General features: G+C 43.1%; 1 protein-coding gene across 12 annotated transcripts in view; it reads right to left on the bottom strand.

Moving 5' to 3' along the window:
* The window catches only part of ARID1B (AT-rich interaction domain 1B), a 425,168-nt gene that overhangs the window by 71,499 nt on the left and 337,102 nt on the right, over positions 1–16,567 (bottom strand). For 10 of the 12 annotated variants that reach the window (XM_081829188.1, XM_081829193.1, XM_081829189.1 and 7 more), the window contains one exon: positions 5,068–5,247. The exons of the other annotated variants lie outside the window; for them this stretch is intronic. In XM_081829188.1, coding sequence (XP_081685314.1) covers positions 5,068–5,247 — 180 coding nt within the window. The remainder of the gene's footprint in view (positions 1–5,067; positions 5,248–16,567) is intronic. 12 annotated transcript variants of the gene reach the window in all.

Below are 16,567 nucleotides of genomic sequence, written 5' to 3'. Positions count from 1 at the left end.
TTTTTTTAAAGATTTTATTTATTTATTTGAGAGAGAGAGAACGAGAGACAGAGAGCAGGAGAGGGAGGAGGGTCAGAGGGAGGAGAAGCAGACTCCCCGCCAAGCAGGGAGCCCGATGCGGGACTCGATCCCGGGACTCCAGGATCATGACCTGAGCCGAAGGCAGAGGCTTAACCATCTGAGCCACCCAGGCGCCCCTTATCAAGTAATTTAGAAGTAAAAGTCTCAGGGCACCTGGGTGGCTCAGTCGTTAAGCGTTCAACTCCTGGTTTCGGCTCAGGTCATGATCCCAGGGTCTTGGGATGAAGCCCCGTGTTGGGCTCTGTGCTCAGCGGGGAGTCTGCTAGAGATTCTCTCCCTCTCCCATTGCCTCTCCCCCTACTTGCACGTGCGTGCACACTCCTTCTCTAAAATAAATAATTAAATCTTAAAAAAGGAAAGAAGTAAAAGTCTCATCAGGCTCACCTACTTAAAAGATCCCTGCTTCCTAAGACACACACTATACAAATTAAGGCATAAACCCAGGGCTGCATCAGTACACAACCTGTGCAGCTGTATGTGGTGGCCCAGACACTCTCGTACAAGTGAGTGAGAACTGAGGGGAATCTAAGCTCAGAATTATTTAGTTGCCCCAGGTAAAACTGCTTATTTATAGCAAAATTAAGGCTAGATGCCCATTTTCTGCAAATAGTGACAAATATGCAAAAGATATTTGTGGTCAGGGTGACAGACACTGTTCTAGGGAACACAAAAACAAGATGGTCTTTGTTCTTTCACCTTTATAGGTGAAATTTGTTTCAGCTCTCTTTCCCCCAAATTCATTAATAATTAACATGTCAATTACATAACTCCTTTCTATTATTAAAGCAAGTCTCTATGGCCCTACTTGGAAACCCTATTTTACAGGGGTAGTTACTACATGTACTTGCTTGAAGGTAGAAAAGTACTATTTCAATAAAATATACTGCAATTAAACATTTTCAAACATTTAGATTGGATTCATTCCATTTGTATATTTAATAATTCAGATTTTACAGTATTAATATACATTTCTAAAAATTTCCTTAACTTCATAGAAACTTTTTTTCTTCATCTCTAGTATCTTTGATGTATTTCTAAGCTTGTATTCCCAAAATGTTCCTTGTTCCTCGAGTAGTTTGTCTTTTGTCTCTTCAGTGGCTCACTGAACGAATGAACCAGCAAGGAGGGGGTACATCAGAGGCATGGGACTATGTGAGTGGTGTCTGAAGTCTCCCTTGATTTGAACCCTGGCTCTAACACTTACTAGCTGTGGGACTGTGGGTCAATTACTTAAACTGCTCATTTGCAAAATGCGGATAACGTCACAGCTTCCCATTAATTAAGAAAACAGGTAAGTCTGCCTGAATTTGAATCCTGGCATGACCACTGTGTATCCTGGTGAAGCTGTTTACCTATGGTATGCTTCAGTTTCTTCATCTGCCGAGTGGAATAATAATAATATCTATCACAGAGCATGTTGTGAGCATTAAATGAATTAGTCTATGGAAAACACTTCAGGGTCACCAGGGTGGCTCAGTCAGTTGAGCATCCGACTCTTGATTTCGGCTCAGGTCGTGATCTTGGGGTTGAGAGATTGAACTCCGGGTCTGGCTCTGTGTTCAGCAGGGAGTCGGCTTAGGATTCTCCCTCTGCTCCTCCCCCTACTCTCTCTCTCAAATAAGTAAATAAATAAAATCTATAAACAAACAAACAAAAAACCCACCTCAAACAGGACCCAGGACGCAGTAATAAAATGTTGGTTGTTATTACTAAATAACAATTTTGGAGAAGCCACTCCTGAGAGTAAAAAGGCTTAAAAAAAGATTGTACGATATCTTCCTCTGAGAGCTCTTAAAAACAAAACTTACCCAGAAGAAAGTTACCTACTTTGGATCAGAAACAAAAAATGGGACTAATGTCCTCTGTGGGTCACACACAAGTGATTCTTTTCAGAGACCTTCAAACATGTAACACAAAATTGTAAGCTGAATGCTTTACTAATTTGAGTAGTTAATTAGGAGGAGGAAGAAAAAAAATATTTCATTTGTGTCATACTTAGAAGGATCAACAAAGAAACACAAAAGTAAGGACATTTGTTGAATTGAACAATATGTTACAAGCATTCGTGTCCTGTGATTTAGTGTTTGCTGGAGAATACAAGGAGGAAAGGCAAACAATTCTGAGTTGAACACAGAGTAGCAGGCCACTGATTTTAAGCACATAGCACTGGGAGTCAGTCAAGGGACCCAGGAGGATGCGCACCTCGGAGTGGATGTGTGCGAGAGGTCACCGGGGAGAAGGAGAAACAGCATATAGGACAGATATGCAGGCACTCATTTTCAAAGTTACAAAGTGTTGAGTATGCAAATTATCCTCATTATTCTAAATGGTTTCGAGTATCAACCTACACTCAGCATTTTTGCCTTAAAAGAAATACCTTCTTGACTATATAGCCAAAATGTTATGTAGTGGATCCAGCAGGTTGCATTGATATAAAAGGCTGTGGAGTTGAAGCAAGATTTAGACTGTAGAACATTAGAATTGAAAGCAAATTCCAAAGTAACATGATCAAATTTTCTCATTTTCTAGAGGAAAAGTAATTCCCAAAGAGAAAGCAATTTTCCAAGGACACATAGCAGTTTGGATGAGAACCCTCACAGGTTCAGTGCTCTTAAATTATGAATCTTAATGTTCAATTATTCCAGAAAACTGAGGGTTTTATTCGAAGAAATCCATTCTATAGAAATGGCCCTTCCTGCTATTAACTCCATAGCATAAGCGCTTAACTGTTCACAAAAGACTTATCAGATAGTCAAGGTTCTATCTTCCCTTATTCTGAGAACAGTAGAGGATGAGGTTGCAAGAGTGAATTATTTAAGAGAAGACAGACCAATTTTGAAGATTATACGAAGCCCTCATGAGTTTTAGCAGCTAAGTCCCAGACCTTTAGCCACTCCCAATTCTGAGAACAATAGGCTCTGACCTTGTCTCCAATTACATTCTGAGCCCAAGTCCTCATTTTCTGTGTATATCACAGCTGCTTTTCTGACTTTCACTCAAGTTTTCTCCTTTCCACAAGGGTCAAAGAAACCAGTTTTGAAGAGAGCCGCCGGATGGGGTCCCGTGGGCAGTGATGCGGTCTTCCACCTGAGCGCCTCACTGACCTGCCTCAGCGCAGCGACAAACATCTCCATGTCACAGCTTCCTGGGGCTGCCAGGGAACGGGAACAGGGCAGACTGCCACTGTCAGGTGAGACCTAAATTCCTAGGGTTTTACTGAAATTAGTATCACGGGAAGCCATTAATGACATGGTGTAAAGGGAATCAAGCAAAACACAAAGTCTACATCCACTCCACGTATGGACAAAGGCAGGAAGGGGCGAACCACAAAGTTTTGTTTTGGGGGTTCTAGTATCGTTTTTCCTAACAACAGAAAGAGTTGGGATGTAAAATAATAAAGCAACTCGAGGAAAGGAAACCATGTGATGTTGGGAATATTGAAGGTGCTGATGATCTTTCAGAAAGCAATCTTCAAGAACAAGACAAATACATTGATAACTCCATTTTCAAACCATGAAGTACTATAAATAGAAAGAAAAGCTTTCCTGAGGAACACTGGGTGAAAAGTCAAGAAGGTGCCAAGGCCTTCTCAGAGGATCGTCTCGCCTTGTGAGGGCTGGCTTCATGGCTGGAGACGCTCAACGAACCTCGACAGAGCTCAGTGGTTTGCTAAACACACACAAACGTCTTCATAGAAGAAGAAGACTTTATTTAACAGGAGGAGACCTGACTTGACTGTTGTTTTACTACAATTTCCTAGTGGGCATTCATCATCTTCACTCGGAATATTCCTGATATTTTTGAGGAAACTCTGGGAATTGCGCCAGATTTTCTTATTCTAAATTATCCATTAATGTCTAATTTAAATAAACAAAACATAAAGAAGGTGCGAAATTCAAATGTCTTACTGCCAAAAGTGTCTTAGAAAAAAAATATATCAGGTTAAAAACCTTGATAAAAGGATCCTACATGTACATGACAAAACATACATCAAATTCCAGGAAGGCAGAATGTAAACAGTGCATTTTGGGCATGGTTCCATTATTTTTCGACTCTTGCCTTATCTTCCTTTTTTTTTTTTAATTTTAAAGATTTTATTTTATTTTATTTTTTTTTAAAGATTTTATTTATTTATTTGAGAGAGAGAATGAGACAGAGAGAGAGATCATGAGAGGGGGGAGGGTCAGAGGGAGAAGCAGACTCCCTGCCGAGCAGGGAGCCCGATGCGGGACTCGATCCAGGGACTCCAGGATCACGACCTGAGCCGAAGGCAGTCACTTAACCGACTGAGCCACCCAGGCACCCTAAAGATTTTATTTTTAAGTAATCTCTACACCTAACGTGGGGCTCAAACTTACAGCCCCGAGGTCAAGAGTTGCCTGCTCCACCAACTGAGCCAGCCAGTTGCCCCCTATCCTTTTTGAAAGACATGTCCATTTCAGGCTTTGTTCTGTTTTTGCAGAGTAAGACTGGTACCGACTGAGAAAATGAGAGCTGCTTTTTACTGGACGCAGAACTTTGGAGACAAACTGGGAGCGGATGTCATGAGACAACACCCTTCTGAGTACTGAGCACATTGTTACAAAGATAGTTATGGAGAGATGGGGGACACGGTCAGAATTCAACATAATGAAACCCACGTTTTAAATTAGAAACTTTTTGAAGACAAGGCCTGTGTCTATTTCTCAACAAGCATTTCAAACTACATCACAGAAACGGATTTAGTCCTTTATTAGTAACACACATATTAAAGAGCAGTTATCATAGTGTCTGATGTATGAATGCTTAATGAATACTTGATATAATTATTCTTCCCATCACTGTGGGCAACTGAAGGACTGTGGGTTTGCATTAACTTTACAAATCTGTCAGGTAACAAATAATGGGATCTTAAAAGGTTTTTATATTATTAAGACCTTGAAGGACTAACATATTCACAAACCTTCTACAGCCTACTGCAATGCATTTTTGAGAAACGGTGTTTACCTTGTGGTCCATACTGGCTCATCTGTGGACCATAAGTCCCACTTGAGTTACTCTGCTGAAAGCTACTGATTCCAGGATGCATCTGGCCTCCAGGAGAAGGATGAGGCGACATGGATGGTCCTGTCTGTTGAGGTCCATACTGAGACATCTGAGGGTTTCTTTGTGTGCCTGCCATAAAACCTAGGTGGGAAATAAATGGAAATATATAAGTGCAGGTGACAAAATGGACATGGAATTGTGTGGAAAGTGGATGGGGGAGAAGATGGGTGCTGTGAGACTACCCTAAAGAAACATCTAAAGGTGTCTCAACCCCAAAATGGGTCCTCTGGGCCTCCCCCAGTCCTAACTCTGAAAGCCCATTAGAGTTTCTGCGAACCCAGTGGATCATGGGCTTGAGCTAGGGAAAGGAGAAGAGAGAGAAGAGGAAGCAAGCTTAACCTCTCTTGGGAGATGAGGCCCCTACAAAAAGCAATAGTAACACCCTGGCCCCCCTTACGCTGCCAGTCTTTCATTCCTGCCAGGCCAGACACGTTGTGAGCGCCCTCTCAGAGCCCCTGCACCCGATCTCTGGGATGCAGGTCTCCGGCCACCTAAACATCCCGCCCCTCTTCTCAAGGTTGGGCCAGTATCCTGCTCCCCCCTGCTCGGAACTGCTCAGAACTGCTCTGCCCCCTGATCTCCTGAGTAACGATCCTTCACCTTGACTCCTAAAGTGTTGCAGACCCATGAACCCCAGCTCATACCACCCCTTACGGGTACACTGTGAACAAGGGGTGGGTTTGGAGCAGATTCTGCTATTCCAAAACAGAACTCTGACCTCCTCCCGCAAACCTACCATGCCTGGGGTCTCCCCGTCTCTACCAATGGCACCAGAACTCACCCAGACGCTCCTGTCAGAATCCCCTGACTCCCGGGATTCCCTCCTCCCTCCCCTTGTTCTCCAGGTAATGTGCCCATCTTGTTGCCTGCGCTTCTGGAATGTCTCTCGGGCTGCTCTTCCGCTCTTCCACTCCTGCAGAAGCCTGGCCTGCTACCATCTTCCTCCTCAACCCCCAACTCTACTCAGCTCTCTCAGCCTCAACCACCACCCACCCCCCACTTTGCTCCTTCCCTTGCTTTCCACAAAGCTGCCAGAATCATCTTTCAGGAATAAAAAAGGAGATCAGAGCGTAGCTTTTCTGCATGAAACCCCTCAAGGCTTCCCAGGAACCTGGGAACCAAATGCAAACCTCTGACCACGGCCTGTGGCCTCCTCCGTGGTTAAGCGTTGCCGCTCTCACTCTGACCCCATGTCCTGTGGCTCCTTGCAGGTAACATCAACAAAGCATTATTCTCTCCTGCTCCCCCTCCTGAGAATGCTCTTCCACCTGCTGATTTCTGCTCACCTCCAAGTCCCCTTCCTGGGCTGCACCACCCTGGCCATTTCTCACTTGAGTTTCTTCACAGCGCTTCTCATAACCCGCCATCATTTTACTGTATTTGGGACTCACTTAGCCTTCCTGTGCCCACTAAAACCTCAGCTCCGTGAGGGCAAGGATCATGTCTGTCCCACTAGTGCGTCCAAACGTGGCAGCAGGGTATCTGGCACATGGTAGGTTAACTATTTATTGAATGAATATTAAATTCCTCATGCACTCCACAGACCGCGGTGCACAACAAAGTAGGTGCTTAGCAGGTAGTTGTCCAAATGGATAAAGAAAATACATCTTTAAATGATGCAGGATCATCATGTCAAGGTATATCCACATCATCAGTAGTCTGGGTAAATACAAGTGAGTATGTAGAATGAGCCGTGGAAGACTCATGTAGACATGTAGACAGAGTACCCCAAATCAAGACCTGTCTTTAAGAAAAAGCTGACACCATCAAACCAGCATACTAAGGAAGGGCAGTTTGATCAACTCCCAGAACCCAGGAGTCTGGGTTGGTGGGAGTTCTCACACGTCACGTGAAGGCTCCAGTATGCTGCCGAGTGGGGGGGCTGGTTTATTCCAGAGAACCTAGAGCAGTCGTGGCCGAAGAGTCTCTGAGGCAGCTGGAGGGAAGATAATACCCAGATCCAAAGGCAGCTTCAACTTAGGGGGATAAATGAGGTCAGACTTTTATAAAGGCCATGGTTTATATTTCAGTTAGGAAAAAAAAAAAGATCTTTCAACATTGCTTCTGTCTAAGGAGTTAAGATATAAAATACAAGTAAGTAGAGCTGTTCCCTATTATCCTATTCCATTTATTTATAAAGATAAGTCTTATGAAATTGGGCTCAATTGGCAGCTCCCAGATATAAATCATCATAGAAAATGTTTGCTTTTTTAAATCCGAAAACAAACAGAAATCAGAGCACTAAAATTACTATAAATGATTGCATCTTAAGATGTTTCATGAAATATTTATCTAAGCTTTACTATAAAATTCTCAAGAGTTTCATATAGAGTCCTGTTTAATAAAAAATGTGTTTAAATTCCATACAGATTGTGTGGGTTTGTCTTTCTTTCTTTTAGAGAGTGACTGCTATCGTCTTCATTAAAGAAAGTAACACAGGTCCTTTTCTTGGGCATTAAATTTCACTTCAACCATGAAAGTCTTCATGCTGAAGGATTTAGAACCTCTGATGATACAGTCCATCTTTGGGTTCCTGCTGCCTCTGGGACACTTAACAGGCTTAAGGTTTGTTCAGATGAGTTCTAACAATTCTTACCTGGGCAAGTTATTTCTTTATTTCTATTTGCTCAGTCCTTAAAAATATATATGCCATGTTCCATTTGAATTATCTGACTCATCACTGGCAGAAAATCAAGTTTGTGAAAGATTCCAGAAGAGGTAGAATATTAACGCAAATTCAAATGGAATATGTCACAGCGTCAAATGCCACAACCCAGAGACAAGGTTCTATGGGGTATGGAATCCACTCTCCTTCCACAGAAATTAAAATTGTGAAGCTATTTTTCTGTGTATTGCTTTTGCAACGGCACCATTTACAAGAGCTTTCTGAAATCTCGTTTTATGTTTTGGACGAGACTCATCTCTTTCCATGTATTCCCCAAGACAATGAAAGGAGAAGGTGACGTCACTTGCCTGACTCCCTTCTGAACTAAAATCACCTAATGGCAGTCAACTGGGAACACGAGGCCTACAGTACAGTCTTGTTTGCGTCACTAGCTCAGCATCTTCTTGGGGAGACAGGTATGTAAAGAAACATCTTACAGTGGGCACTGACTGAACTAGCTGTGAGACCTTAGGCAAATCAGAATTTATCTGAGCCTCGGTTTCCACATCTTAAAATGAAGATGAGTGGTAAGATCAACCGGAATACCATGCAAAAGTGTTTGGTGCTCTAAAATGGGATATAGAAAAGGGACTGGATGCTACTTTCCTGCTTTATGAAGTGCCACGAATATCTTTCAACTCCTGAATACCCCACCTATTCAGATGTACCTTCTAGCTAGAGTGAACAAGCTAGCTTTTATACATTTTTTAATTTAAATATGTGGAATCCATGTTACTCTAGTACTTGTGTAACTGTCTACAAATTCAAAATATGATACAAAAGTTTAGGAACATATACATACAGTCGTCTCCCTTTACCTGCGGGAGTGGGGTGGGTTGGGGAGGGGAATATGTTCCAAGACCCCCAGTGGATGCCTGGAGCTGCGGATGGTACAGAGCCCTACATATACTAGGCTTTTCCCTATGCAAACACACCTATGATAAAATTTAATTCATAAATTGGGCACAGTTAAGAGATGAACAGCAATAACTAATACAGAATAGAACAATTACAACAAAATACTGTAATAAAATCTGTATGAATGTGGTCTCTCTCTCTCTCTCAACATCCTGTACCATACCCACCCTTCTTCTTTCTGGGATGATGTGAAACGATAAAATGCCCACAGGAGGAGATGAGGGTGTGAGGGGTATGACGCAGGGGTGGTGACGTAGCATTAGCCACTACTGATCTATGTCAGAAGGAGTATCATCTGCTTCTGGAGTGTGGCTGGCTGCGGAGACTGGGAAAGTGAAAGCACGGAGGGGAGTGGGGGTGTGGAGGGAGGGACTACTGCATCCCTCTCTCTTACCACTGAGTTCCCCGCGCCAGGGGCAATGGTTTGTGATGCATCTTTTTGGAGGTGTTTTATAATTTGTGTTTGATTTTGTATTTCTCTTATCATGAGTAAAGGGGAACATTTTGCTTAGTAGCTGTTTTTTGTTCCTTTCCTAGAACCATTTATATCATTTGCCCACCTTTCTGTTAGTCACTCTACATCCTGACTACGAGGTATTTCATCTTGCAGATACAGCTTCTATTACGCAACAGTGATACGGCTCACCGAAGCTCTTGTATCTGCAATCCAGGGGGAATGTGGTCCTTCACTGAGATCAACAGTAGCAAGGACCACGGGCTGTCTTAGCAGGAAAGCGGTATGATCTGACTTACATTTCTGAAAGCTAATTCTGTTATAACCTGCAGCATGAAGAAAGGACTGCAGGAGACCAGTGAGCACGCAAGTAAAGTGATCTGTAACATACAATCACAGTTACATGCTGGCTGTAATCCTACCAAAAAAGGTTTCCATTATGGACAGAACTGTATTCTCAAGAGGTTCCTGACTATTACCATAGTCTAAACAAATTGATGAAAAATTTGAAGACAAAAGTTGGCTAAAAAGGAAACAGTTCTACTTTTCATTCTCAAGATAGAAACTCTGCATGTCTATTATTTGCATCCTCATCTGTAGAACAGGGGCAATTGCATCTACTTCACAGAGATGCTGTGGGGATTAAATGAGAGAATATTGTGGGTGCCCGGAACAGCGGGCTTTCAGTAATTAGTAGCTGGTACTACTACACATTCACAAAAGAAAAGCAAGAGCAGCAGCTCGTGAGGCCGCGAGGGCACCGAGCCGGGCGGCTGGCCCTGGCCTCCCGCGTCTGCCGTGCACAGAACCTGTCTGGTTGCAGTCCCGCCAGCTGTTCAATGGGGAGGAGAAGGAGGGAACACGGTCCTTACAGGGACACTTCTAGCTCTAGTTCTCAATTCTGCCTTCAGCACGTTTTTCCCTAGGAAAAATCTAATCAAGTTTGTGATTTCCATGTATATTTATTTGGGATACTTCTTGCTTTGTTTTGATTTTAACCTTTGTTTTGAATGAAATAAATGTAAAAATGTTTCCAAAAACCAAATTTCAACCAAGAATTTTCTACCTATTTATGGTGACATATTTATTTGATTGTATTTTGCTTCTTTTAGAAAGTTATTATAAAACGACAGCTTGCGACATAGTTTATGAATAGAAAAACTGACAGCTGAGAGAATAAAGCTGCTTTTTAGAAAAGGTGTGAAGTTTCGCTGGTTACAAGCCATCTGAATTTAGAAAACCAAACTTTCTAGTAAGGGAAATTTAGAAAGTACAAAATTCATTTCTTATATATTATGAAAGTATATTTTATTACTGGGTGTATTATGGAATTGTATGCCCCAAGTAAGTAACTAACGTGGGGAAATACAAATTTTGGATTATAAATGAGATAATTATTATTTACATTATACAAAGTACTTATTGAAAAATCATAGAAACTGCCTATGAAAACATCCCTTATATATTTCATCTGTACCATAAATCCACAGAAAGTCTATATAAATGAATTCGCTATTTCTGAGTCCTCCACTACATGTGTATACAGACACACACGCTTGTACTACACCACGTTCCAAACGAACAGGTGCACTTCTGATATGAAACATCAGAGCTGCCCTTTGCTGGGGGGGGACAGAGAGGGAAAGCTACACCCTCAGAGCAAAGGAAACACGCCGCGTCTGTTTGCAATCATGAGACGTGGGTCAGGAGCTGCCTCTACGACCCACTGTGTGGACCCACGGGCTCGCTTGTGTGTAACCGCACCACCTTCCTTTCCCCCTTCCAGGATCATTCTGAGAGTGAAATAAGGACAGCATATGCAGAAGTGCTTTTCTAAACCGAAAGCCACCATGAGGACACCAGACAAAAGCATGACTGTCTCCTTTGCAGTGATGCCGCGAGCCCTTCCTTCCCCGTGCGAGCTCGGATCTCAGCGATCACACTAGGGGACTCAACACAACAGCCTGACACACACCTTCTCCCAGCGAGCTCCAATTCTACTCTGACACTCACGGAAGGTGGGGAGGATGAGAGAGCCCTGAGAAAAAGGACACGATATGATCCTTGTCTTGGAAGAACTTAAAATAAAACCTATCACACAGGGAACGATGACCAAGGGAGCTGATGAAGCCACGGAACCCGGGGGAGGGCAGCACCAGCCCTCACGACGTCCTGCCCCCTCGCCCACCAACATCCATGTCCACGCCCCAACCTCCTGCGTTTTGCTCTCAGCAGAAGGGGATCTTTCACTCATACGCAAGGCCCACGCCTTCACTTATGCTCTGAATCCCGTCCTTCCTCATCGCTCCAGGGATTTGTCGATCGTGTTTGTTCAAAAACTAGTCCCTGACTCTTGATTGCTTAACAGAATGAAGTCCAAACTTATTAGGCCAGCACACAAGTCTTTCCAAATTTGGCCTGACCTATTTCTACAGCTCCATCATAGCGTCCCCACTCGGTTTTGATCGGTCAGACACTTTTTTCTCCCCGTAGGCACCAGGTTGCTTTAGACCGGCAAGCCTGGGCATGTCCCTTCACTTAATAAATGTTTATTGACTACTTGTCATGTGCCAGACAATGTTGCCACTCACTGTCAATAACAGTTGACATTTAATGAACATACATTACATGCTAATAGCTTAGTTCTTTATTAGCTCATTTAAACTTCAAAACAACTATGAAGACCCTGAGGCTCACAAAGTATTAAAACATTGCTAACCACAATCCATAGGGGAGAAACAGATTTTATATCATGATCCAGTGTGTGTAGGTGAGCCTATGTTTATATACTCACAGGCTGGTTCACACGCACACTGCTTCACAAAACAATTTCCACCCTTATTATGTGGAATGCACTCTATTTAAATTTTTTTTTTTTTTTTCAATTAAAAACTCACTAATGGGAGGCACGGTTTGAAAACAAAATGCTAGACCGTGTCCTCTGGTGAGTATGCGGTTTTCATAGCGTGTCCCACAGTGTGTCCACCAGGCCGTTCGTCTCCGTGTAGCGCACGGACTCCAGTCCTTCCCAGCCCCACTCCTGCTCTCTTCCACGGCACTCCTCAGCCTTCCAGAAAAGCAGGCGCTTCGTAGGCTCAGAAAGCACCATGAGGCACAGTAGGTACCTCACTGCCAAATTACAGGCTCACGTGCCTGTTTCTGCCCAAACAGCCGCCTGCTGCAGCCCACAAACCCATTCTCTCCGCATCTGCTTCTTCGGGACCAGGTGAGGGGCCGGGCACAGAACTGGCACCAAATACGTGTTTTTAATGAGTAAGAAAACACGTTCATTACAAGCCCATTTACTTTTGCTTTACAAAAAGACCTTCATAAACATGGTGGCCTGGCTCCTCAATTCACAGTATAGTTGAAGAACTGTTTCCAGGGAAAGGAAGACGGCTTTTCAAGGAAGGCACAATTGACAGCTCAAATCCCAACAAGCAGAAAGCATGGCTGTTTCTGTCCCCTAAATATCTGCCAAATGCATCCACTTGGTCCATCTCCACTGTCACTGCAAAGTGACACTCATAGTTAGGGGACTTCAGGCCAGTTAGTTAATAGTTAAGCCTGTTTCCTTTTCTGCAACATGCAGATGACAAGCGAGCCTACATTCCTAAGATTAAATGAGAAAATGTTATGAACACCACGCAGCTCGGGGCCTGCACACAGGGAAAGGCTCCCTAAGTGATAGCTGTTATTATTCATATTATTTTAAAGACAACCCACCATTTATTTCCTGTTGGAATGACGCCCAAGTTTCCGAACTAGCTTCCCTTTGCCAGGCTCCCCTACAAACCATCCGTCACAGTGAAGCCAAAAAGTGCTGCAAGTCCCTGGACCGTGGTGCATTCACTGAGGTGACAAATGCCATACCCTGTGAGGCTCCGGGCAAACAGCCTGCTGCCCTTCCCCAGGTAGCACACGCTGTGTCGTCGTCTGGGCCTGCCTGCTCTACACCTCCTCCAACAGAGCCAGTCGCAGCTGATGGGTAGCTTGCCTCACCCAGTTGACTATCCAGAAAGCATTGCCCTTTTCCAGAGAGCTAGTTCCAGAAATAATTGGCCGGCCATGTTATTTGGCTCAGAAAAGCTAAGCTTGTCAGTTTCAGGCCACGCAACCAATAGCTACAATACTGATTAGCTCTGAGCAGCATAAGACTCAGCGTACAACCTTCCTGATCTGGCAGATTCCCCAGTTTGCCCACTGAAATGAGAGAGAGAGAGAGAGAAAGATACAGAGAGACAGAGAGAAATATCAAGATTCCTGTCAAGTGCCTGAGTTGACTATTAGGGTAAAGAGCAAGGATCTTGACTTCTGTTGACCATTGGGTTATAAGGACCTATGACTAATGACTAGCTTGATAATCATTTATGCAATGGATGAATCAACCCATTAGGTTTGTGTGTGTGTGCACACGCACGCGTGGGGGAGGGGTAGTTAAAGAAGACAATTCTCTTTCTACTTATAAGAAAGACCACCTGAGACCTTGGGCCAGAAGGGAGAAGTGCTTGCCCTTTGGCTGGGGCCCTGTCATGGAGCTCTGGAGCTCACGTGAGAAAAGCCTAATCTTAGCCAGGCTTGTTTCCGCCACCTAGTAAGATGCTAATAACTTGCCCTAACGTGTATTCCAAAGGCACACTGTGTTAGTTTAGATATTTAATTACAATTTGATAATTTTTTGGTTGCTATATTCTATGTAACCAATCAATAGCTAAAGATGGGAATGGAGGGAGGGTTGCCAGAATCTTACCTGGACTCACTCAGTCTGCACGTTAAGGACTGTTTTCTTTAGTGTCATTCTTGTACAGATATTTGTATTAGTATCAGTGGAAGATTCAAGACAAACAATCTATTCTTATTACATAGCACTGTAAGTAATGTTAAGTTTAGGAAAAATGCTACTGATCTCCATAATAGAGACCCATATTAGAGACTAAGCCAAAGAGACATTTTTCCTTTCTGAATTAAAAAAAAAAAAAAAAATTCCCCTTGTTGTCAACTTAGAAAATTGGTCTAATTGAGAATTAGCATTTCTAAAATCTTTCTTTTTATTACTATTAGATTAAGTGAGTTTTTAGGACCTTTCGAATATTTTCTTCAGCACTGTAGTACTTGTGGTTTACAAAGTGGATATTTTTCCTGGTTTTAAAAAAAGTTATATAATTCTCTTATTTGGAAAAAAGAAATTGTTTTATAGGAAAGATCCAGTGTTACTATCTAAACCTTAGCATATTAAAAGAAATTAAACTGATCTGCACAACCATTATAAACGAATCACATTTTCCACATAAGAGATGAACATAGACTATTTTTTATGCTGCAGGAATGAGGAAAAACTCTTCATTGGATAAGACAAGAGATACCTTCAGGAGGACTTCAAAAATTCTCAAAAATAGAATGAAATTATATTTAAGATAAAAAGTAAAGTGGCCAGAAGACATATTTGGGGGAGATGAGATAGAAGAAAATACAGTGGAAAGCTTTGCGAATCCAAATAGGCAATGGCAGGTTGTCCCAACTCCAGAACAGTCACTGACAGGGGCAAGGGTCATCTAATGGAAGTGCATCCCTAAGTCGAAGGGTGTACAAACCTGATTTAGAAACAAGGTCAAAGACATAGTCAAGCAAAAATGGGAAATTTCAGGTTATTAAATTGGAAGGCATCTTAACGTGGACCTAAGCCTCCAAACATACATCCTCTTCCTCTTCAGGCAGCCCAACAAATTCTACAACTGTAAGGGACTTTTAAAGCCTGTTGGAAAACACTGAGGCAAACACAAAGCCCAAACCACAGTTCATCCTGTGCATGAAAGAGAAAACAGCAAAGGAAGAGCAAGAGTGCCCAGGCTAATGCAGGGGAGCAAGAGAGCACAGGACCAATTACACAAAAATGTCATTTCTTCATCAGAGGTGCCTCTGGAAAGCTCTAGCACCGTCAGGACACCAGCAAAGCACCAAGGTTCCATGAGCCACTGGAAAGCAAAGCACGTTTTTCCTTTGGCACATGGACAATTTGTTTTCACGTTGGCATCTGTTAAAAATTCACAGAACTGCCTTGTTTCTTCAAGCCAGTTCAATAAAAGATGTTTCCCCACATGTGTGAAATAATGGTCACACGCTGTACCACCTAAGCAGAGAGTCTCCCGACTATAAAGACAGACAGAGCGATTTCTCATCCCAAATAGGTGTCAGATTCCCATTTGGGGAGAAAAATAGATTTTAAAGAATATTCTTGTTACATTTTAATATCTCCAGTGTTTATTTGCCTGCCTGCTTCTCTTCACAACATGAACTGCTTAGAGGAAGACAAAAACTAATGACCCGTTCGAGGCTGTAACCCAGGCCCCCCAGCGCTCTCCCAGCTGTGCTATCAGGTTAACTGGCAGAATCGCTCCCTCTTCCTTTCCTGCCACTGCAGCGCCCTATAATGCAGGGGCACAGACGTGAGCATCTAAGCTCTCCCCATCCACCCCCACAGAACCCTCTCGGCTACTGACATCATCTATCACTGGGCAAATGAGAGTCCGGGGAAGGATCAGACTGATTACCCAGATGGTAGGTGGGGGCAAAATACCCAGCCTTTCCTTACACAAATCTTTCCAGTATTAGTTGCAAAAGTCCGCTTCGGTGCAGAGAGCAAAGACAATTTTATGTGTGTTACTATGTGCTGGAAGCAGCAAAGAAACTGCTTTTCAAGGCTTTCACAACCCAGGTCTCCCCTGAATCATTTGTGCCTGATGCTTATGTTTATTATTAGTATTTGCATAGGGCTTCGCAATTTATTTTATTTTTTATTTTATTTTTTTTTGGAGAGGGAGAGAGAGGATCTTAAGCAGGCTCCATGCCCAGCATGGAGCCCAACCTCATGACCCTGAAATTATGATCTGAGCCGAAATCAAGAGTCGGGACACTCAACCGACTGAGCCATCCAGGCGCCCAGGGCTTCCCAATTTATAACCTTTGGATACAAGGTTGCATTTGATCCATGCAATAAATCCAAAGGACACTGATCCTCACTTTATATATGAGGAAGCAGAGATTTAATTGTCCAAGGTCACAAAACTAGTTAAGTGGTAAAGCCTGCACCTAAACCCAGGTTTTTTGCTTTCAAACTCCCTGAAGATTAAAATGAGAAAAAGCATGTACTACACAGGCATGCAGGTAGGAGACTGAACAGGGCCAGTGGTCCTTACCATCGGTCCCAGAGCTCTGGTCACGGAGAATTCCGCTGATAATCCCGGCAATGGGTCCTGAGCACAGCCAGGCTCACTGGGACGGTGCCTGGCTGTTGGGAGCACCGCTGTGACAGGTAATGCTTCCTTCATTTGTTCGTGTAGCAAATATGGACTCAAAGACCTACCAGG

This window comes from Leptonychotes weddellii, chromosome 8 (genome assembly GCF_054177405.1).
Source record: "Leptonychotes weddellii isolate Sample4059 chromosome 8, ASM5417740v2, whole genome shotgun sequence".
Classification (NCBI taxonomy): domain Eukaryota; kingdom Metazoa; phylum Chordata; class Mammalia; order Carnivora; family Phocidae; genus Leptonychotes; species Leptonychotes weddellii.
The sequence above is the reverse complement of the archived record's forward strand: the minus strand, read 5'-3'. Positions and strand labels throughout refer to the sequence as shown.